This window comes from Macaca nemestrina, chromosome 9 (genome assembly GCF_043159975.1).
Source record: "Macaca nemestrina isolate mMacNem1 chromosome 9, mMacNem.hap1, whole genome shotgun sequence".
Classification (NCBI taxonomy): domain Eukaryota; kingdom Metazoa; phylum Chordata; class Mammalia; order Primates; family Cercopithecidae; genus Macaca; species Macaca nemestrina.
The window spans coordinates 5,588,111-5,612,539 of NC_092133.1; the positions used below are offsets into that span (position 1 = coordinate 5,588,111).

Here is a 24,429-nt window from a genome sequence, read left to right on the forward strand (position 1 = left end):
ATAAAAGGCAGGCGGCAGTACCCGAAGCAACACCCATTCCCTATGAGATGGGCAGGTTCTGTTAACACTAATAAGGCACCATTCACTTCATGAGTAATATTCCGGCATGCCGGCTGAAGTGGTGCATCTATCCACATCTACATTAATATTCTGTTATATAGAAAAAAGACCCCAGAACTTTGCTGAGGCGAGCAGATCACCTGAGGTCAGAAGTTCGAGACCAGCCTGGCCAACATGGCGAAACCCCGTCTTTACTAAAAGTATAAAACTTAGCCAGACGTGGTGGTGTACGCTTGTGGTCCCAGCTACTCAGGAGGCTGAGGCAGGAGAATCGCTTGAATCTGGGAGGCAGAGGTTGCAGTGAGCTGAGATCATGCCACTGCACTCCAACCTGTGCAACAGAGCGAGATTCTGTCCCAAAAAAGGAAAAAAAAGACCGAGAAATGCTGAGATATATTTTGAGACTGTGATAAGTTATAATTAAATCTCTGTAAACTCATTTAGATACCACCATTCTGCCATTATTCTGAGCTCTTTTTATTTATTTATTTTTTTAAAGAAATCTTGAATTCTGGAGCTCTATCATTCATGGAAGGAGTGGGTGGTGGTGTCAGAGGTGTCCATCCTCCAGCAGGGAAAGTGGACCCTGGGAGGGTCCCCAGAGACTGGGCGGCCAGCATGAGGGTGAGGAGCTGCCAGTTCTGTTTCTCTTCCTGCCTGTTCTTCACCCTTGTATGTTCCTTTCTTCTTCCTTTTTCTGCCCATACTTATACTTTCTGCTCCTAAATATTTGGGAGGCATCCCAAAAAACAGCCTGGCCGCAGGTAAGGAAGGATGGTTGACAAGGCCAGAGAGATTGGTGGTAACCAGAGTGTGCTCAGCCCTCAGTGCGGGGTCAAGAACTGAGGACTTTTTCTCGTGTGTGTTGGGAGGTGAGGAGAAAAGTAACACAAAAAACGTTCTGTTCTAAAAGCCTTCATGGAAAGAAGACAAGGCCTGTAAGGAGAGAAGAGACGGGGGCAGGAAGTTGTAAGGAGTCCGTAGAATGGTCCAGACTGGAGACTATGGGGGGCAAGAGCTGCTAGACAGACAGTGGGGCTGAGAAGGAAGGGCCGGTGCATGGAAGACCAGGAGTGGGGAAAAGGTGAGACCTGGCAGTGAGTCCAGAGGACAGCAGTGAGCCCCTCTCGTAGGGACCCTCCTGCGTAAAGGTGGTCTTGTAGAATCATAGGCTGCTGGACCTGGAAGGGATGGCACCTGGGGGAGGACTGACATCTCAGTCCACGAAGCAACTGACCTGAGGCTGAAGTTGACGAATTAGGTAGACACAAACCCACAGGACCCATGAAGGCACGACTGCAAAGGATCCTGGGAATCATCTAGATTACTGGCTTTTGCCAGTACTGGAATCCTCAGGAATCTCAACCATGAAATTAGGCATCCCCATCCCACTCAAACACACCAAGTTTTTATTCATTTAAATAAGGGCTTGTAGATAAAGAAAAAGGTTTGAAAACCACAGTAAGGTTTAAAGGCAGGAAATGGAGGCCTGGAGAGGACAATACCTGCCTAATGTCACACGGGTCCAACGCCACCTGAGTCCAATGCCCCACGGGTCCAACGCCACACGGGTCCAATACCACACAGATCCAAGCCTGTCTCCTCTCATACAACTGGTTTGGAAGAATTCTAGAACACACAGTGGGAGCACCCAACGGTCAGCTGGAAATGTGGGGACCAATGTCTTGCTCATCTCTTTAGCAGACTTTGTGGACCTACTGTGCACCTGCCGCTGCTCAGAGCCAGCAGGGCCAGCTGTGCAAATCCTAAGATGGGGCAACCAGCAAAAATCAGTGACTGCAGAAGAGTAAAGAGGAATAGGAAGGAGAAAAGGAACGCGAGAATGAGGAAGGGGGTTTGATAAAGATCGAGGAGGAAGTGGGGCATGCAGGAGTGGTTTTAACTCACTTGTTCTAGTCTCGAGTCATTTTTCTATTTCAGCTTTCCATGAATTTGCAGACTATTCCTTTTAGGAGAAAACTGAAAAGGAGAACAATGTTTCTAAGCAGTCAGTCCAGTCAAAGCAGCCCACTCGACTTGATTCCTGCTTTGAAAACCCGTAGATGCAACAAGTGGCAAATCCTGGCAGAAGGTCGCCTGTCAAACCCATGTGCGTCCCCTCAAGTCCCCGCCCTGCAGGCTGCTGTGTATGGCCCAGGTCAACTGAGCTTCTCCAGGACCTTGGACACAGAGATCTTCCTTTATGAAGCCAACGGAGCATTCACATCGATTTACTGTTTGGCATTGAAACTAATAATTTTGGTTTTAATAACGATGGGCTGCTGAGCTCTGAAAAGCCCTGGCCTTGATTTAACTGTTGTAAAAATGTACAACTAAACAGCCCCCCACCAGTTGCCTAAGAGTAATTTATGAAATCGCCTTATGTGTTTACAAAAGAAATCGCCTTGGTAGGAGTGTCATGTTGACGAAGACAACTCCAGACCAGGCATTTTAACTGCAGCTGCCTCTCACCTGACGGCTCCCAGTCTAGAATTAATGCTGCCTGCAGGTTAGAAGAGGTTTCCTGTTGCAAAGCAGAGGGGTTTTAACTCCGGGAGAGTAGGCTCCTGCTCCTTTCTGTGCCACAAACCCTCCACGGCACTCAGGCAGGAAACCACGTGCGTGACAGCCTCCTCCATCATCACCTGCTTCACTATTACCCATCACCCGAGCAACTAGGAGCAAGTGAGGGCCGGGCTGCCCAGCCAGAGAAATGTAAACTTTCATCAACAAGAGGGAGGCAGCTTCTAAAATGGAATGTCATTTCCATAACAAATGACAATCCAGCGGGCATCTCCCTCCGGAGTGATTGCTGGTGTCTGCTTCCCACTCCAAAGCCAGAGCCAAAATAGGGCCTGTGATGGGCCACAGACTGGAGCATGGGACAAGCAGATAGGAATGGCCGTGCTTCCAAAAGCACCCCTATACTCATCTTCCAGCTTCTGGTTTCAAAGAAAAGGTAAAGGAGGCCATCAGATAGCAAGACAAGAGACCCAGGAAGAATGAGGAAGATGACTTATAGGAAAGTTTAAAGCCAAAGCTTATTACCACCACACCCCAAATCTCCAGAGCCCCTTCTTTAGAACCAAGCTCCTTGGCTGAGCTCAAGGGTTTCCTTGAACGTCATCAGCCGTGACCTCCTCTACAGCATCCCTCTCCCCACAATGTTCCCTTTGCAAGCTCAAGGAGCACTGGGCTTTGTGTATCCCCAACAGGGCTAGTGATCTCTCCTGCAGCTCCAGGCTGGGCCCTGAGCCACCCTCCACCCTCAGACCCCTCCCGGGGTCTCTCCAAATACATCAGGTCTCTTAGGGGCTGAATGGTGTACTGGCAAAACTCATATGTGGAAGCCTTAGCCCCAAGACCTCACACTGTGACCCTATTTGGAGATAGCATCTTTGAAGAGGTAATTAAGTTTAAGGGGGGTCATTAGGGTCAGCCTTGATCCTGACTGGTGTGATATGACCATAGAGATGTTCGCACACAGAGGAATAGCCATGAGGACATAGCGAGAAGACAGTCAAGGAGAAGGCTCAGAAGAAATCAACCCTGCAACACCTTCCCCTTGAACTCCTGGCCTCCAGAACTAAGAATAAATGTCTGCGATTTAAGCCACCCAGCCTGTGGCACTTTGATATGGCAGCCCCAGCAAACTAACACAGGGTTGATACCCCTCACCCAGCTTTCAATACTCTCCACATTCTGGTCCCCTCCATTTCCAGTCCCCCCTCACTCACCTGTGCCACCCTCCATTTCCGCTTTGCCCTGCTCTCCTGCAACCTGCCCCTCTCCAAGCCCCACCCACACCCCACAGAGCTTTCCAGAACATGGAGAAAGGCTACCCACTCCACTGCTGAACTGTGTAAAGCCTGTGCAGGTGTTTTTTTTTTTTGTTTAATCTAATTATTGTCTCCCAAACTAAATGTTGAATTCTTTAAGGACTGAAACCATGTGTCCATGGCACCTTATACAAATAGGCGTTACATTAAAGGTTAATGGAATAATTTATTCAATAACTAGGAAAATTTGATCTGCACAGAGACAACTGATTTGCTATAAGAACATTCAAATATATCAATAGTAACACGATTTATTGATGTCCACCACACGGGCACCTCTATTCTAAATGCTTTACATGTATTAACTCATTTAAGAGCCCATGAAGTACATCCCACTATTAGCCTCTTTTACAGACAAGGAACCTTAAGTTGACGCATCTGCCAAGCTGGCTTAGCCAGGATATGAAGGAGCAAAGAAGATAATGGCCTTTTCTTTCCTGAGTCATAAAGACCCGGAGTATAGAGAACCCCAAAAGGTCAGTGGTCCCAGGTCCCCTAGCCTGAGAACAAGTTAAATTCCAACTGCCTAATATGAAGTGCTGTCCACTTGCTATTATTTTACGTATCTCCAGTTATAAATTTAATTTGCCCATTCGTCACTTTTTTCCTGTCCTTTTTCTTAAAGTATTCAATGTAAAAATGTTAATTTATAAAATATTTCAGATATGATATTAGGTAGGTAGATATAGATACATTTCTTATGGCCTGTGTTTTTCTTCTTCCATTTACTCCCCGCTTCCTTCAATCAGTGTTTCCTAATGTGTCCAGACTGCTGAACCAGAAGCTCCAGGAACTGAACTGAAGAATCTGGAGTTCGCTCAGTGATTCCTGTGCTCAGCCAAGTTGAGGAAGCGAGAGAGGATGGGTGGTGAGAAGCACGCCTCCTGGGGCGCCTCCAGGTGACTGCATTGGCTGTCTGGGGCCCTGCTTCGAGAGGAAAGTTCAGGCTGGGTGATCTCAGCAGGAAAGGGTGCTGTTATCTACTGATGATGTCTGTTGCAGGACCGTCTACTGATGATGTCTGTCACAGGGCAGAATTGGAGAGTGGTGGCCTGCATGTCACAGGGGAACACTAAGCCATCAGTCAGTGGTGCACACTGTCATAGTTCTGCATTCCTGCTCTCTCTAAGATTTCAACTCCAACAGGTTAGGCTTATTCTTCCATCTCCCACTGGAAATACTTTATATGCCTTTAAATGACTTCTCCATGTCATTCCTAAAACATGTTAAGGACAGACTATTCAAACCTTAACCGTGAACTATTTCCATGCCACAGCACACATAGATGGCCATGAAGCTGGTGTGCCACAGTGTGGCAAATAGGCACATCTGGCCCCCAAAGAAAGCTCTGCTGGGAGCCCTGCTCCTTTAGGCCCCGTGGGCCATCACAAGGGCCAGGAGAACCAGTGTCTCAGCTCACCTGTTTCACTGAAAGCCTTCAGATGGGCAACTGCCCCTGTGGACCTTAATATCAACATGGAGCTGAACAGCAGAAGAGCTCTTTCTGCTTGCCATGGTTCATGCTTCTTTAAATACTTGCCAGTTAAAGGTTGGCTTAGTAGAGCAGCTGCTGATGACTAGTCTCATCACGACAAGGCTCCCCTCCCTGACGCCGATCCCTTGCCCCCACTGAACTCCAGCCAGGCAGAGCCACTCCTGCAGTTTGGGTTCAGGTTCACTGGACTATTTCTATTCATCATCTACAAAGAGCTGAAGTCTATATTTCTGACCTTATCACTGAGACTTCCTAGACCATTTATCCTTGGTTCTGCCTGGTTCAATGCTCTGTCTTCCAGATATCTGGCTTCTTGTCACCCTTGTACTTCCTTGGCATTGATCCAAGTGTCTCTCTCTCATCCTGCCTCCCAACAGCTAGGTGTACACAATTGACCTCCCTCTCCCTTTTCTCCTGTACAGCCCCTGCCCATCACCCAATACTAGCCTTGCCTGCTAGAGTTGCTGGAACAGCACAGCTCATGGTTCAAAGTCCCAGGGGTGGTGCCCACAAGAGGCACCAAGGTTAAACATAAGCACACCAGGATGTGGGAAGACAGGCTGAGCATGGGGAGGAGGTAATGTTCCAGGAGAAGAGTATTATAGTCAAATTGGGAAGAAAAGGGTCATACATAAATTAAAAGCATAAATTACAGACTCAGGGTGAAATAAATGGAAAGGGCAGCAGCTTTTCATGAAGACACTAAGGCCCAAGAACTAAGAATTTGTAAAAAGTTATGCAGCTCATAAATCTAAGAGCAGGTATTAGCAACCATTGGCCTAAGAATGGAGCAGGAGCATTTCTGAACAGGTGCAACTGTGAAGGATGCACATTTTCAGGCCTTTTAAAGGCAAAACAACATAAAACAAAACAAAAGGCAGGGTGTGAAAATGAGATCCATGAAAGAAAAAATTAATAAGCTGGACTTTATTAATGTTAAGGAACTTCTGCTCTGCAAAAGACACTATCAAGTGAATAAGAAGATAAGCCACAGACATGGAGGAAATACTTGCAAAATGCATATCTGATAAGGAACTGGTATCCAAAATATACAAAGAACTCTTGAAACTCAACAATAAGAGAATGAACAACCCAATTTAAAAAATGGGCAAATGGCCTAAATAAAAACCTCTCTAAAGAAGATTTACAAGTGAAAAATAGGCATATGAAAAGCTGCTTAATATCATCTGTCATTAGAGAACTGAAACTTAAAACAATAATGAGACAGCAAACACACTTATTAGATGGCTAAAATCCAAACACCAACAACACCAAATGCCAATGAGGATGTGGAGCAACAGGAACTCTCATTCATGGCTGATGAGGATGCAAAACGGTACAGCCACTTTGAAGACAGTTTGGCAGTTTCTTGTAAAACAAAAACATAGTCTCCCCATACAACCCAGCAATCGCAATCCTTGGCATTTCCTCAAATTAGGTGAAAAACTTATGTCCACACAAAAACCTACAGGTGAAAGTTTACAGCAGCTTTATTAGTAATTGCCAAAACTTGAAAGCAGCCAAGATGTCCTTCAATAGGTGAATAGATAAATACCATAGTGTATCCATACAATGAAATATAAGTCAGTGATAAGAAGAAATGAGATACCAAGCCACAAGAAGACATGAAGAAATCTTAGATGCATATTGCTAAGTGAAAGAAGCCAATCTGAAAAGGTGACATACTGTGTGGTCCCACCTATAAGACATCCTAGAAAAGACAAAACTGTGGAGACAGTAAATGTATCAGGGACGCTGAGATTGGAGAAGGGAAGGGAGGGTTGAATAGGAAGACCACAGAGGACTTTTAGGGCAGGGAATCTATTCTGTATGATACTGTGATGTGGACACGTGATGTTAGACATTCGTCAAAACCCACAGAATGCACAGCACAAAGAGTCAACCCTACCATAAACTATGGACTTCAGTTAATAATAACATCTCAATACTGGCTCATCAATTACAACCAATCAACCATACCAAAGAAAGTGGCAAGGGGGGTTCTCAGAGATATATGAACACTGTACTTTCCACTCGATGTTTCTGTAAATCCATAACTGCTCATAAAAATAAAGCCGATTAATGAAAAAAAAGCTAGGTCTGAGAACAAGAGTGGAATTCAAAGTTTGGAGATGCAGACTCGAGTTTAACAGCAACAGAAGAAAAGATACAAAACTGTGCTTATCCTAATGGAAGGGTCACGCACTGCAAAGGAAAGTGAAAATCCACCAGAAGAGCCCAGCGTCACAAGCTGCAGCAAAGTCTGCAGCATAAAGTCAGCCACAAGTCATGGGAAGGTTTGGGGAAATTCTCTTCATTTCATATCCATCACTGAGCATCTACAGGGTCAGGAACTGCCATGGAGAACAAGTAATTGATTAAGGCAAATAAAATGTGTAAAACTTCTCACAGGTAGCACCTGCTGTGTGTTTCATTCCAAGCCCTTTCTCTGAGATCCCAGTTATGGTAAATGGAACAAAACCTCCAACCCCCAGAGGAGGGGGCTGGGAGTAGGCATGGGGTCTCCATCATAAGAGGGGAGCCCACCCTGAGGGGGGGGTTTCTAATTACAATCAGTTTCCCCAACATGCTGTCTCCAAGTCCGCCTGTATCAAATAGAGAGCTAGCAATGGAGACACCCAACTGTTCAGAGCCAGGGGCTGCATCCAGCAACCCTTTTCATTGCCCTGAGGTTATCTGCGTGTGCTGACGGCCTGGAGAAGCCACAGGAAACCATCAGGATGTACACGCAGCAGTGAAGACGCAGGAATCAGGGCTTCCTAGGATTGTACGCATCATTTGGGAGGACTTGGGAGCATCGGAAACCGGGACCTTCATGCACATTTCCTAAAGATGCTTCTGAGGTGTCCAGCTGGATTTGGGTCTGGAATAAGGCGCACCAAGTCACTAAGCTCCTGAGCCACAGGGTGCCACTCCTGACGTTCTCCCCGAGTGGGTGTGTTCTCAGGGGTCTGGGGAGAGGAGTTGCACCCATGAACCCCAGCTGGAACTCAGTTACTAGAGAATCTGAATACAGTCACTCATCAACTGAGCTTGTCATGTCAGTCGCCCTCCCTCATAGGGTGCTGTGGGTTCAGGTAAATGTATACTAATACTTCTCATTCCTGAATAAAGAAAAAAACGTGAGGCTCAAAGAGAGAGATGAGCTCAAAGCCTCAGAAACTTGGAGTCCTTCCTGGGAAAAGGGGGCTTCTGATACACACGCCTCCAAAACACCTCACACTACAGTCTGAGGATTATAGAGCTTAACTAAAATGAAAATAAAACAAACTAGCAAAACTCTCACAAAAATGTGAAGAATAAGAGGAGACAATTGCAGCTGGGCGTGGTGGCTCACGCCTACAATCCCAGCACTTTGGGAAGCCATGTCAGGTGGGTTGGTTAAGCTCAGGAGTTCAAGACCAGTCTGGGCAACATGGTGATACTCCATATCCTAACAAAAATACAAAAGAAAGAAAAAAGGAAAAGAAAAAATTGGCTGGGTGTTGTGGCACACACCTGTAGTCCCAGCTACTCAGGAGGCTAAGGTGGGAGATGGCTCGAGCCTGGAAGATGGAGGTTGCAGTGAGCGGAGATCATGCTGCTGAACTCCAACCTGGGGGACAAAGTGAGATCCCGTCTCAAAAAAAAAAAAAAAAAAAGACAATTACAAGAACATTTTGAAAGCTGAGGGCTGATAGACAAATGGTAGCTGACTAATTGGCCCCTGAATGTGGAACTTTAACTTGGCCAGAGAAAACCAGCACTGACCTGGTTTACCTGGGGAAGGGAGGCTGGGGACACAGTGCGCAGGAGCCACAGGTGGTGGGGAGGAGGAACCAGAGAGAAGCACGTGAAAAGCTGCTTAGCATTCTCTGAGGGGTGGTCCCAAGGTGGGATGGGATTGGATGCCAGTTACAAGGTGGTGACAGCCTCTGGCTCCTCTCCCACTCCCCTCGACCAGATGCTGCTGTCCCTTTCCACTCCAGAGAAGGGCCAGAGGGCTGTGAAAGAGGTCCCTGGGCTGAGAGACCCTGGACACAATTGAAGACTGGAAATTCCTGTAGAAACAGGGGGGCTCGGTGCATACCAGCAGCCTGTTTCCCAACTGGGCTCTCAGAAAACTGACAACAGGGCTGTGCCCTCCAGGCAGGAGAGCAGGGATGTCTTCCTCAGGGATCCAACCATCCGAAAAGAAGGAAAGAGCTAAAGAGACTGACATGGGGGTGTGTGCTCTAACCACGTGGAAGAGAGAGACCGAAACAGATGGACAGAAGGACACAACTCAGGGCAAATGGAAACTGTATATGGAAAAGGAAAAAAAAATCATTAATATCCACAGAGAGCTGGGAGCAGATATTAAAATCATTCAAAAAGGACAGAGATTCATAAAAAGGAATATTTAGAGAACAAAAAATTGTTCCTGGAAACTAAAAATACTATAACAAAGGTTTAAAAGTCAACAAAAAGATTGGAACCAAAAAAAAAAAAAAAAAAAACAAGGCGATCTCCCAGACACCCAAAAGAAAAAGAAATTGATAATAGGAGAGAAAGGACAAGTAAATGAAAGATTCAGCCCAGGAGGTCAAATATCCAAATCACAAGAGTTTCCAGAAAGAAAGAGTAGTGAAGACCAAGGGGAGGAAATAAATCATCCTAGAGAACACCCCAGATCATGAAATTCTAGCTTAAAGGGCCTCACAAGCAGCCTGAATCCAATTGATGAAAGTAGGGCCCATGGAAACGCACATTACGATGAAAACTCAGAGCTCTCAGGACAAGCAGAAGATCCCTCCAACTTCCAGAGAGGAAAAAGGCAAACGAAAAACAGGCCACAGGTAAGGATCAGGGATCAGGGTGGCTTCAGGCCTCTTGACAACAAAACCAGGAGCCAAAAAACAAGGGACTGAAGCCTCCAAAATTCTAAAGGAAAATGATTTCCTAGCTAGGAACAGAGCAGGTGTAAGGTAGAATAATGGCATTTTCTGACAAGCATGTTTTTTGTTTGTTTGTTTGTTTGAGTTTAGGCAGTTTCACTCTTGTTGCCCAGGCTGGAGTGCAATGGTGTGATCTCGACTCACTGCAGTCTCCACCTCATGGGTTCAAGCAATTCTCCTGCCTCAGCCTCCTGAGTAGCTGGGATTACAGGCGCCCACCACCACACCTGGTAATTTTTTTTTTATTTTTAATAGAGACCTGGTTTCGCCACATTGGCCAGACTGGTCTCAAACTCCTGACCTCAGGTGGTCCGCCTGCCTCAGCCTCCCAAAATGCTGGGATTACAGGCATGAGCCACTGCGCCGGGCCCAGACACACATGTTCTTTAAACTCCTTCCCATGCACTGTTTCTTAGGAGATGGCCAGCGGGGGTGCTCAATAGCAAACCAAGAAAGAAGAAGACTTCTCAGGGTCAAGCACCTGGAAGAGAAGAGAACCCCAGAGCAAGGGTTGGGAGAAGCCAGGCCCCATGAGGCACTGGGTCTAGGAAGTAACGGGTGCAGGCCAGATGCCCCGTCAGAAGCTCTGGGAGAGGCTTCCTCAAGTAGATATCTTGAAGGTCAAGACAAATGACTCTGTGATGAATGCATAAAACAGAGCAAGGGGAAAAAAAGTTAAAGAAAATTGACTCCAGGAAAAAAAAAATAAATCTTCGATCAAGTAAATGGTAACCATCATTTACTACATGGCTTAGCTTCAAACAGCATTTACATAGCTGTAAGAATGGACACTGTTGCAGTCGCAATCACAATGTAAGTACATGAGAAGCATGCATGGATAGTAAGGGCATGAGTGGGGTTTGCGGGGTTGACAGGGAAGAACCTGGTGTGCTTTATCATCTCCTCAGTGGGAAGGATGCTCAACAACGAGACAGCAAGAAGGACTGCACAACACAGACTCTGTCGCTGCACTGCTGGTTAACTAAAAGGATCCAAAGCAGTTGCCTCCTGGGAAAGGAATAACAGCAGGTGGGCCAAACAGGGTTGCTCTGAGTTGCAGGGGTGTGTGCTTTGTAACAAGCCTTCTAAACCTATTTTGTTTTTTAAATCAGGTGTATGTACAGCTTTGATCTTAAAAGAAAATCAGGGCCGGGCGCGGTGGCTCAAGCCTGTAATCCCAGCACTTTGGGAGGCCGAGACGGGCGGATCACGAGGTCAGGAGATCGAGACCATCCTGGCTAACACGGTGAAACCCCGTCTCTACTAAAAAATACAAAAAAGTAGCTGGGTGAGGTGGCGGGCGCCTGTAGTCCCAGCTACTCGGGAGGCTGAGGCAGGAGAATGGCGTAAACCTGGGAGGCGGAGCTTGCAGTGAGCTGAGATCCGGCCACTGCACCCCAGCCTGGGCGGCAGAGCAAGACTCCGTCTCAAAAAAAAAAAAAAAAAAAAAAAAAAGAAAATCAGGTGTATGTACAGCTTTGATTTTAAAAGTTAAACTGTTGCTCCATGAACTCTTAGTTGGGTAACCACCAGCAAGGGGATCTTTATGATATTGATTATAGATCTCTAGGAAGGAATATTCCTTAGTTGTTTTTTGTTTTTGTTTTTTGTTTTGGTGGGGGAGAACTTTTAATTTCAGGGGTACAAGGACAGGTCTGCTATATAGGAAAACTTGTGTCATGGAAGTTTGAGGCACAGATTATTTCATCACCCAGGTATTAAGCCTAGTACCTACTAGTTATTTTTCCTGATCCTCTGACTCCTCCTACCCTCCACCCTCTGAAAGGCCCTAGTATGTGTTGTTCCCTTTGATGTGTCCGTGAGTTCTCATCGTTTAGCTCCCACTTATAAGTGAGAACATGCAGGATTTGGTTTTCTGTTCCTGCATTAGTTTGCTGAGGATAATGGCTTCCAGCTCCATCCATGTCCCTGCAAAGGACATGATCTCATTCTTTTTTATGGCTGAATAGTATTCCATGGTATATATGTATCACATTTTCTTTATCCGGTCTGTCATTGATGGGCATTTAGATTGATTCCATGTCTTTGCAATGGTGAATAGTGCTGCAGTGAACATTCATGTACATGTGTCTTTATCATAGAATGATTTCTATTCCTTTGGGTATATATTCCGTAATGGGATTGCTGGGTCAAATGGTACTTCTGTCTTTAGGTCTTTGAGGAATGGCCACACCGTCTTCCACAATGGCTGAACGCATTTACACTCCCACACCAAAGCCACTGGTGTTTATTGAGTGCAAATAAATGTGTGAGGCACCTCTAAACTCCATAGATCATCTCATTTTATCTTCAGAAAACCACAAACAGATACTTTTCAAAAGAAGATATGCTTGTGGCCAACAATCATATTTAAAAAAGCTTTTTTTTTTTTCCCAGACAACTTCCAGGTGGAGCAACGGCTGAGGAGGCTGCTCTGCTCAGGTCACCTCTGGGCTGCCACGATGGCTGCAGGGAACAATGAAGGAGCCTCAGGCATGTAGAGAATCCCCTCTACCCCCCATCCAGCTTAGCTCAAGCCAAGGTCACCAACTGTAAGCTCCACAACATTTTACCAACAAAAGGCCCAGAGATTTCTCCCTCCATGGACACAGTTTCACTGGGAGATGGGCACTAACAGGAGTATGAATTCCCTCTAAAATAAAAGGATGTAGGCTGGTTTACTAACACTCCTCTGGTTCCCAGTGGACCAGGAAGTCTTAGGAAGTCTTTGGGATGAAACATCTCTGGAGCTTATCACCTCTACTGCAGTAAGGGCACTGCGGCTTCCTTTCAGGGCTGAGGAGCCCAGAGCAGACCTTTCTCCTTCCCCTTGGTCTTGAATCACTTCCCAGAGCCTCTCCAGAGCCTCCCCAGGCAGAGACCCACCATTTGGAGAGGCTGAGGCAGGACAAATGACCTGAGAACAGAGAAGAGAGGAAGGAGTCCATTTCTCTCTTGTAGGAGCTACTTCCTTGGGAATTTCTGTTAAAGACTTTTCTGAAGTTTAGAAGTTACCATTGAATCTGAAATAATTATCAAAAAGAAAAAAAACTTACTAAGGGCCAGGCACAGTGGCTCATGCCTATAATTCTAGCCCTTTGGGAGGCCCATATGGGCAGATTGCTTGAACCTGGGAGTTCAAGACCAGACTGGGAAACATGGTGAAAACTTGTCTCCAAAAAAAACACAAAAATTAGCTGAGTGTGGTGGCGTGCACCCATAGTCCCAGCTACTCGGGAGGCTGAGGTGGGAGGATCCATTAAGCCCAAGAGGTTGAGACCACAGTGAATCATGATTGTGCCACTCTGCCCCAGCTTGGGAAACAGAGCAAAATCCTGTCAAACAAAAACAAAAACAAAAACAAAAACAACTTAAGGAAATTCTATCTCCTCCCGGAAATAAATAAAATCGAGCTAAGCTTCATTTGCCCTTTTTCTTTTGCAGTTTGGAACATTTTGTTGGACTCTGATGTACTTACAGGAACATGCACAAATCACAAAAACTCAGCTCAGTGAACTTCTGCAAAGCAAATCCACTCTGGCCCCAGGCACCCAGACCAAGACCAGAACTTCACCCGCTGCCTCATGCCCTTCCCAGCAAACCTTCCACCCAAGGTAAACACTTGCAAAGAGCCTCATGGATGTGTTCTTTGTATCTGACTCCTTTTCCTCAATATTAAGTCTCTACGTAGTTTATTCTTTCTCACCATTGTCTACTGTTGACAGATATTTGGAGAGTTTCTTGCAGTTGGCTATTACAAATACACTGCCTTCATTTGCCTTTTGTGAATAACATTGACGGGAGAGGATTTTAAAGTAGGAGAATGGGTAAAATGGATGAAAACAGGCATGCATATTAAATGTACATGCAGGTATCAATTAATTAGCCTCCATTTACCTACCTGGCTTAAGATGCAGAATTTGAGGGAAAAAAGGAACCACAGGCCATTATGAGAAGTAAATCAGATGAAGTTAAAACAAACAAACAAACAAAAAACTATTTAAAACGGCTCTCAAAGAATGTCTAGGACATGTACACTGCATTGTCTTTTCACTAAACTGTGCCTAACTAAAAATAATTATTCGAGGCAGGGAGCAGTGGCTCACACCTGTAATTCCAGCACTTTGGGAGGCTGAGGCAGGCGGATCACGAGGTCAGGAGTTCGAGACTATCCTGACCAAGAAGGTGAAACCCTGTCTCTACTAAAAATACAAAAATTAAAAAAAAATTAGCGGGCGTGGTGGCGCATGCCTGTAATCCCAGCTACTCAGGAGGCTGAGACAGGAGAATCACTTGAACACAGGAGGCGGAGGTTGCAGTGAGCGGAGATCGCACCATGGCACTCCAGCCTGGGCAACAGAGTGAGACTCCATCTCAAAAAAAGAAAAATAATAGCAATTATTATTATTATTCAAAACATGGTGCTAGCCAAAGACATCCTCTGCAGCTTTGCAGAGCTCTTTCTGTCCAGATGAAAGTAATAAATAGTCTTTGAGGCTAGTTTGGCTCAACTAGTTTGAAGAACATCATTCCCCAGCACATGGGAAGGGTTTTATACAAAACACTCCCGTGGTCAACTGGTTGGAAATGTTAGGTTTGCCAATGTATTTATTTACTGAGCAGCCTCTTAGAGACTCATGTACAGTGATCATGGACACTGTGTGCAAGTCTTCAGGCAGGAAATATGCTATACAGTATTTCCCGAGTCATCTCACCTGAGGACCTCTTTTCAAATGGAGCATCTTTTTTTTTGAGATAAAGTCTCATTCTGTCACCCAGGCTGGAGTGCCATGGTGTGATCTTGGCTCACCGCAACCTCCACCTTCCAGGTTCAAGTGATTCTTGTACCTCAGCCTCCTGAGTAGCTGGGATTACAGGCACATGCCAGCTGATTTTTTGTATTTTTAGTAGAGACAGGGTTTTACCATGTTGGCCAGGCTGGTCTCAAACTCCTGGCCTCATGTGATCTTCCAGCCTCGGCCTCCAAATTGTTGGAATTATAGGCATGAGCCCCCGCCCCCAGCCAAATGGAGCATCTTTTGGGACTCTATGCCACAGAACACACCTGGAGAAATAGTGTCTGGATTCACTCACTCATGCCCCAGGCTTTCAGTGCATGATAGATACAGTGGATACCAAGATAAGCATGACACCGTCCCCAATCTTAAGAAGGTCGTGAATTAATAAAGTCTAGGGCCTCCTAAAGGAGGACAAGAGAAGAAAAAGGCATTAGAGTGTCCTGAGGGCCTTGTACGTACTAGGACTCAACTAGCCACTGCATTAGTGTGGGGGGGCTGCCATAACAAAACACCACAGATGGGCAGGGGCGGGGGAGCTTAAACAACAGGAATTTATTTCCTCCCCATTTTAGAGGCTGGAAGTCCTAGATCAGGGTGTTGGCAGGACTGGTTTCTTCTAAGGCCTCTCTCCTTGGCTTGTAGACAGCCATTCTCTGCCTGTGTCTGCACAGGTCTTCTCTCTGTATCTGCCTGTCTCCTGTTCTTTTTTTTTTTTTTTTTTTTTTTTTGAGGCGGAGTCTCGCTCTGTCGCCCAGGCTGGAGTGCAGTGGCGCGATCTCGGCTCACTGCAAGCTCCGCCTCCCGGGTTCCCGCCATTCTCCTGCCTCAGCCTCCCGAGTAGCTGGGACTACAGGCGCCGCCACCACGCCCGGCTAATTTTTTTTGTATTTTTAGTGGAGACGGGGTTTCATTGTGTTAGCCAGGATGGTCTCGATCTCCTGACCTCGTGATCCGCCCATCTCGGCCTCCCAAAGTGCTGGGATTACAGGCTTGAGCCACCGCGCCCGGCCTCTCCTGATCTTTTCTTATCAGGACACCACTCAGACTGGATTAGGGCCCACCCTAATAACCTCATTTTACCTTAACTTAAGATTGATCTTTAAAGATCTATCTCCAAATACAGTCATATTCCGAGGTACTGGGTATTAGGAATTCAACATAGGAATTCTGGGGTATGAGGATGCAATTCATCCAATGATAGGAATTTTATCTCATGCAATACCCAAAATCAACCCAATGTCACTGTTCCTATTGCTCTTTTATAGCTCAGAGAAGGTTAGCACTACTGTGATAAGAAGGTGGAAAGGAACATAAATGTCTCCCCAAAGCCCAGTTTCTCAGCCTCCACAGCTAGTGCTCACATGAGAGGATGTATTTCTATGCACGAAGATGATTTTATGGATGTTATGCAAAATATGAAAAAAAAAACCCTGAATACTTGTCGCTTCTGTAACATTTTAGAAATATACCCGATTCTTTGCCCTTCTAATTGTACAGGAGTCATTGATGGTTAACGAGTCCTTTCAAATGTCCGATCAGATAGTGTCACGTTTTAGAACACATGAAATAATTTGGTCATTATTTCTAACTAAGTACCCAATTACAAAAGGACATTGCTGATGTCTCAAAATGAATATTTCCAAAATTTTGATAATGAGGTTACTTTAAACATCAAGCACCAAGTGAGCTGTTCCAAGATTCTAAGAGCCCAGAACACACAAAGGACACAGCAGGCTCTCCACTGCCACCATTTCACTGAGTCTGTTCCCGTGGACCCCACACTATGAGCAGCCACAGCAAACTTCCCAGGCTGGAGCCTCTGCCTTCTCCCCCAGTCACGCGTGTCCCTGTCAACAGTACGGGCCTCCCAGCAATTAGTTCATGTCTTCCCACACCACCCCTAACCACTGGGCAACACCCCTTGGAAAGGCCTTGGTGAAGCCCTGTTCAGCCATCTAAAGCAGAGAGGCAGCAGCAGCCCCCACTCTCAACAGACAGATGTCTCTTTAGACACAGAGAAGTCGCAGAGAGGGAGTCTGGCCAACAGAATTGCAGACAAACCTGCAGGTCCCCTGCTCTGCCACAGACTAGCAGACTAGTCATGTGGCATGGACCAAACCACCTCCCTCTCTGAGGCTCCAGTCCCCATCTGTGAATGGAGATGATTGTCGGGAAGGTTCATGAGATAGAAGGCAAAGTGTAAGGAGTGTCAGGCCAGGCTCATGACAGTGGGAGACGCTGCTGTGACTATCACCATTATTAGCTAAACTACAATGGGAAATAAAACTTCAGTCTTTGATAACTGCCCAGAGGCAAGTGCGGTCTCGGTGGGGTGCTGAGAGAAGGGCATGAGGGCAGGCTAGTGTGTACAGCCAGCAAGGGTACTTTAAGTGAGACCTTGCCTACTGCAGAAGCCTTCACTTGTCAGGCTGAACGTTCAGCCCTAAGGCAGCCATAGGGATACAGCTCCAGATCGCAACCCACCAGTCTGAGTCCAGGCAGGGACTCAGCTCAGGCCATGAAGGCACCTCACACACTAGGCAGGCCAGCCCTGGAGCCTCCACCGCCTTGCAGCCAAGAGACCCACCAAGAGTTGAGACATCTGCAAAATGAAACAAAGCAAAGCAAAACAAAACCTGGGCAAGTGACCCTTAAAACAAAATAAGCACCCGGGGTCTGGGGACGCCTAGAGAGGAGAGAAGAAACCGGTGACTTAGATATTCAGAGTGAGGACCCTAGAATCAAAGCCATCGGGTTCACAACCCGGCTCTGAAGCATCCAATCTGCCCAGTCCGGCCATGGAAGGAAGCATTCGCACCTCTCTGACCTCTGGATTCCTCCTTCGCAAGGTGGGATCCGGACCAGGTGAGACAGGCACCTGGGGTGCAACATTTAAGGAGGCACCCACTCTCGGGGTTGTGCTGGTGGAGAGTCAGGCCTGAGAGTGAGCGCTTCCTTAAGTACTGGACCTCAGGTTCCCTGCTGGCCTCACCCTGGCCCTGGCCTGGATGGGAAGAGCCTGGGGCACAGGGTGGTTGAGTAGGACTAGGAGAAACCCGCAAAGCTCAGCAGAGTGCCTGAGATAGGACCGGCCCGCAATGAAAATTATAACACTGCGGGCTCGCCACCCGTTAAGCTCCTGAAAACAGACTCCCGCAGACCTCTCCCAGTCTAATCCTCTCCAGAGCTGACCTGAAGAACGCTTCTAGCAGCCTGGAACTAGAACTTCACCAAAACTGGGTTCCTTCCTCCCCACACCCGCTGTTCCATCTCCCAGGGGTGGTGGCGGAGCTACCGAGGCGGCTGCGGACAGCGGGCACCCCCGGGACGCGCAGGGCCACGCGCTCGAGGCCCCTCCGTGCGCCCCGCAGGCTCAGTGTCCCTGGACAACTCCAGCTGCCCGGTTCATCCTTTTCAGCAGGCTGCCTGAGATCAAACGGACCAGAGGTGAATGCCTGAAACAGAGTGGCTGATTGGGCAGATATGTCTTCATTTTCCAAATTAATAAATATATCGTTGTAGGCTAAAGTTTCCAAATAATAACAGTACTAACAATACTAAGCTAATCGAAAGGAATACCTCAACAGGGTAACGCCGGCCCACGGGCGTCCAGAAACAGTTGAAAGGCGTTTGTCCCACAACGTTTGGGAAGCGAACACTGCACCGCGTACTCGCTGGTTCTGGGCTTCCGGGTGACCGCTGTTTCCGTTCCCACCGATCCCGTCCCGCTGCGCCTCGCCTCGGTCCGCTGCGAGCGGGATTCGCCGTTCCCGGACTCCAGGCGGCCAGGAAAGCGCCGCGCGGGCAGCGTCGCTCTCCCCTGGGGCCCGCGCATCCTTGGGGAACGGCCTCGGGAGCGCGCTGGGGGTGGTGGTGCAGGGTGGAGCCCCCTGCCCCTTCTCCCACTTCCAGGGACGCAAGGGCGCGGGGGCCCTGATCCGCCGCCAGGTGGCGCTACGGGCCCAGCCACCGCGCTCCAGGGCCTCGTGGGCTCAGCTCCCGCGACGGCCATGCGGGTGCGCCGCGGGGCGCCGACTGGGGGCGCGGGCCGGGGACATGGTCTGGGGGCGCTGCGGAGGGGGCACTGCGGGGGCGCGGGCGGGAACGCGGGTTGAGGGCGCTTCGGAGAGGGCGCTTCGGAGGGGGCGCTTCGGGGGCGCGAGCTGGGGGCGCGGCGGAGGGAGCGCCGCGTTGGGGGGCGCCGCGTGGGGGGCGCCGCGTGGGGGGCGCGGGCGCCGGGTCCTCCTCTGTGGGCCACTCGGCGGCAGCCGACCGTGGAGTCTGGGCCTGGGAGGGTGACCTGATCCTTTGCTCTTTCAAGAGAAGCCAGAAAGCTAGATTTGTGTTTGAAATGTTGGCAATTGGTGTACTTGAAATGTTAAGGGAAGTTCCTTTTCTAACAGGGGTCGGGCTGTCACCGGACGCGGGGTCGTCCTGTCTGTGCGGAAAGCCAGCGGGGGACACCACAACGCTGAGGCCGCCCAGAGCCAGGGGCCTTGAGGCTGTCGGGACCCAGGAACTCCCCAGGACGCGGGTCTCCACGGGCACCCCAGGCGTAGGGTGCGCCCCGGCACCAGGGCCTGGCATCTCTACCTGCCAGCTCCACCCCTGCCACGGAACCCCATGCCCGCCACGACTGACTTCCTGATGTTCTTCATGGCTGAAATACTTCATTGTAAAACCTTGTTCTAGTGCAAATTTTTTTTTTTTTTTTTTTTTTTTTTTTTTTTTTTTTTTTTTTTTTTTTGAGACGGAGTCTCGCTCTGTCGCCCAGGCTGGAGTGCAGTGGCCGGATCTCAGCTCACTGCAAGCTCTGCCTCCTGGGTTCACGCCATTCTCCTGCCTCAGCCTCCCGAGTAGCTGGGACTACAGGCACCCACCACCTCGCCCGGCTAGTTTTTTGTACTTTTTAGTAGAGACGGGGTTTCACCGTGTTAGCCAGGATGGGCTCGATCTCCTGACTTCGTGATCCGCCCGTCTCAGCCTCCCAAAGTGCTGGGATTACAGGCGTGAGCCACCGCGCCCAGCCAAAATTTTTAACATATACGTAAGTAGAAAGAATCACAAACTGGCGGGCGCGGTGGCTCACGCCTGCAATCCCAGCACTTTGGAAGGCGGAGGCCGGTGGATTACTTGAGGTCGAAAGTTTGAGACCAGCCTGGCCTACATGGTGAAACTCCGTCTCTACTAAAAATGCAAAAATTAGCTGGGCATGGTGGCACGGTCCTGCAATCCCAGCTGCTGGGGAGGCAGAGGCAGGAGACGGAGGTTGCAGTGAGCCGAGATCGAGTCACTGCACTCCAGCTTGGGCGACAGAGAGAGACTCCATCTCAAAAAAAGAAAAGAAAATACACAAACCCCGTGTACCCATCACCTAGCTTCAGAGACTGACGTTCATAGCTAGGTGTCATCTATTAACCCCTGTCCCCAGGACACTTCAGCCACACTGTACCCCGCCCCTGAGGGATTATTTTGGAGCAAATGTGAGAAATCATCTCTCTTCCTCCATAAATATTCCAGGGTGTGTCACTAACAGATAAAGACTCTTTTTAATATAACAGTGCCATTGCCACACTAATAATACACTCATCACACCAAAAAGTATTTCCTGGATGCCATCAAATTTCAATGTTCAAATTTCTCCAACTGCTTCATAAAAGTGTAGTTAACAGTTGATTTTTCCAATTCAAGTCCCAATAAGCCCCATAAATTGTATCTGGTTAGTTTTTAAAGTTTCTTTAATTAAGGTAAAAAATGTACGCATAGTAAAATGAACAGATGTGAAGTGTATAGTTCTAAGAGTTTTGGCAAATGTGAACCACCTGTGTGATCAACACATCAATCAAAACGTGGAAGTTTCTATCACCTCTGAAAATTCCCTTCCCTCTCCCCATGAACCCAGCCCAGAGGAAACAGCTGATCTGGTTTCCATTATCACAGAATACTTTTGCCTGTTTTGGAAATTCACATAAATAGAATTAAACAATACATTCTTTTATCTGCCACACTTCTTTTGCCCTATATAATGTTTTTGAGATTCATCCACAGTGTTGCACATACCAATATCATGTGCATGTAATTTTTGTTCATTCCTTTGTAGTATTTCACCATCTGAATATAATGCAATTTATTTTGTTATTTATTCTGTTAGGAAATATCCTGTTGATGGCTATTTGGATTGTTCCCAAGTTTTGGATAGAGTGAGTAAAGTTGCTTTTCCAAGTCTCTTGTGGCAACATGCCTTCATTTTCTCTTCAGCAAATGCCTCATAGTGGAATTGCTGAATCACAGGAAAGATGTCTATTTAACTTTGTAAGAAACTGCCTAGAGTTTTCGCAGCACAGTTTTACCATTAATGTTCCCACCAGCCAAGTATGAGAGTTTCACTGGCCCCACCTCCTCCCCATTTGCTGTTTGCTGTCTATTTTGTCTGAACCATCAAGGTGGGTGTGACTTTCTAATTGTGGGTTTAAAAGGCATTTCCCTGATGTGATGGGAATGAGTTCTGTTTTTATTTCTCTGAAAGTGGCTTTATTTCACCCTTATTTTAACAAGACATGTTCGTTGGTGCATTAGTCTGTTTTCATGCTGTTAATAAAGACATACCCGAGACTCAGTAATTTGTAAAGAAAAAGAGGTTTAATGGACTCAGTTCCACATGGCTGGGGAGATCTCATAACCATGGGAGAAGGCGGAAGGCAAAAGGCATTTTAGCATGGCAGCAAGGCAAGACAGAATGAGAACCAAGCGAAAGGGGTTTCCCCTTATAAAACCATCAGATCTCGTGAGACTTACTCACCACCACGAGAACAGTATGGGGGAAACCACTCCCATGATTCAATTAACTCCCACTGGGTCCCTCCCACAACACGTGGGAATTATGGGAGCTGCAATTCAAGATGAGATTTGGGTGAAGACACAGCCAAACCATATCCCTTGTATATAAAAATCCAGGTGGGCAGATTTTTCTCTCAGTGGCTGTTTCCTGCAGAGTCTCCTTGCAGAGCCTTTCCTTGAACTTTCCAAATCCAGCCCTTGGCTAAGGACTGACAGCACCTCTCCGGCAGACCACTGCCTGCCCCTGCCTTGTGCAGCTTCCTCCCACGCAGCCTCACCCACAAACCCACCTTTCTCCACAGTCACAAACTCCAGTCTCCACCTTCTTAGAGCAAAGAGGCCATTCCTCTCCATGTGGTCTCACCTCCCTGCACCCTAACTGAAATCTGGGAGTGAGGGGAAGGAGGAGCTCAGGTTATATGCCTCCCTTCTCTCAAGGATCTCAGCCTTGTGATGGCTGTAGTAGAATACCGGAAAAGTTCTGCCTAAGGTATGTTGTCCAGTTTTAAAGTTGTTGGTGAGAGGAAAGTGAGTCTAAGTCCTTTGATCTGCTTTAAAATATGTTGGTTCTTGGCCAGGCACGGTGGCTCACGCCTGTAATCCCAACACTTTGGGAGGCCAAGGTGGGCAGATCATTTGAGGTCAGGAGTTCAAGACCAACCTGGCCAACATGGTGAAACCCTGTCTCTACTAAAAATACAAAAATTAGCTGGGCATGGTGGCAGGTGCCTGTAATCCCAGCTGCTCCAGAGACTAAGGCAAGAGGATCGCTTGAACCTGGGAGGCAGAGGTTGCAGTGAGTTGAGATTGTGCCACTGCATTCTATCCTGAGCGACAGAGCAAGACGCCATCTTAAAATAACATTAAAAAGTTGGTTCCCTTGCCCTCTTTTTTTGGTTTCCTTGCAGTGTTTTGAAGAAATCGCATTCTTCATCCCGTAGAGTGACCCACATTCTGGATTTTGTTTATGATACTCCACTAGTGAAGTTTCCCAGTTTCCCTGTTCCCCGTGGTTCTTGTAAACTGGCAGATCCTGCAGGGTGATTTTTTTCCAGACTACTCAGAGACCAAGGTGGACACTTCCTGCAGGGTGCATGCCACGTCCCGTCTCCTTTTGTGCTGTGAGCAGTCTTTGAGTTACACAATTGCCTTGATTTATTTTTTCATTAAGGCTGTACATAGTTATGATATTCTACGTCCATTTTCCTTCTCCATTCATTTACTCAGTACATCTATAGAGAGAAACTCCCTGAGGATCAACTGTGTGGTTACACTGGGGTCCAGTCCCAACACCATGAGCAGATGAAAGCTTGGTCCTGTCCCTTTTTTTGCCGAAATGGCTGATTTCCTTTTGTATTAGTTCATTCTTGCATTGCTATAAAGAAATACCTGAAACTGAGTAATTTATAAAGAAAAAGGGTTTAATTGACTCATGGTTGTGCTGGTTGTACAGGAAGCATAGCGGCTTCTGCTTATGGGGAGGCCTCAGGAAGTTTCCACTCATGGCAGAAGGCAAAGGTGCAGCAAGGCACTTCCCATGGCTGGAGTATGAGGAAGAGAGAGGGGCGAGGCACCACACACTGTTAAACAACCAGATTTCAGGAGAGCTCACTATGCAGTGACAGCACCAAGAGGGATGGTGTTCAACCATAAGAATCTGCACCAGTCACCACCTCCAACATGGGGGATGACAATTTGACATGAGTTTGGGCAGGGACACAGATCCAAACCATATCACCCTGCATGGTCCAAAGGTATATAATGAGCTTCTCTTCCTCCCTTCTTTCTTCCATTCTTCCTTTTTGAAAAGTATCATCGTGAATTTGAGGAATTTAAACATATTTGATGTGTTTCGAATTATGGCAGACATTATTTTTACCGAAGATCGCAGCTTCCCAATGTTAAGCAGAGGCGGGTCTCTTCAGATTGGCTCCTGGGTCCTTCAGACATGATCACGGTAGGTTTTGTATTGTTTTGTTTTGTTTTGTTTTTTATAGAATCCTTGCTTGTTAATGTGACAAAATGTTCCAGGACCATCCTGTAGGTTTCCTGCTCTGCATCTGAAATCCACCATTTCTACAAGGAAACTTGACTTCCTTTAATGGAAAATGGTTTTCAAGGTCATAATCTAGAATGTAAGGACACTCATAACTATGGGGTAAATTCAAGGTCTCTTCAGTGGATATATAAGGAAATCTATTTTATTTTAAATTTTGAAAGATAATACACCATGACTTCATCCTGACATTCTCAGTACAGAATTTACTGAATACCATAAGGAATCAGACTCCATTTTTGATGTTTGATGTTTGATTGCTGGTGACTTTAAAGCCTCACCCTTCCCTCTCCCCGCTCCCCAACCCCACATCTGCGCAAACTGATAAGCTTCAGCTTCCTGAAGCCACCAGCTCTCAACAGGCCCCAGCCCTAACCACAAGCCAGATCCTTCCTGCTCTCTCAGA

At 47.2% G+C, this 24,429-nt stretch overlaps 1 protein-coding gene across 1 annotated transcript in view; it reads right to left on the bottom strand.

Moving 5' to 3' along the window:
* LOC105470602 (uncharacterized) overlaps positions 1-19,717 on the bottom strand; it is a 167,501-nt gene extending 147,784 nt beyond the window's left edge. Inside the window, exons 1-2 of the mRNA XM_071068705.1 lie at positions 19,216-19,717; positions 18,710-19,121 (exon numbers count right to left, since the gene is read on the bottom strand). Of these exons, the coding sequence (XP_070924806.1) occupies positions 18,710-19,121; positions 19,216-19,717 (914 nt within the window). The remainder of the gene's footprint in view (positions 1-18,709; positions 19,122-19,215) is intronic.
* Between the last annotated feature and the right edge of the window lie 4,712 nt (positions 19,718-24,429).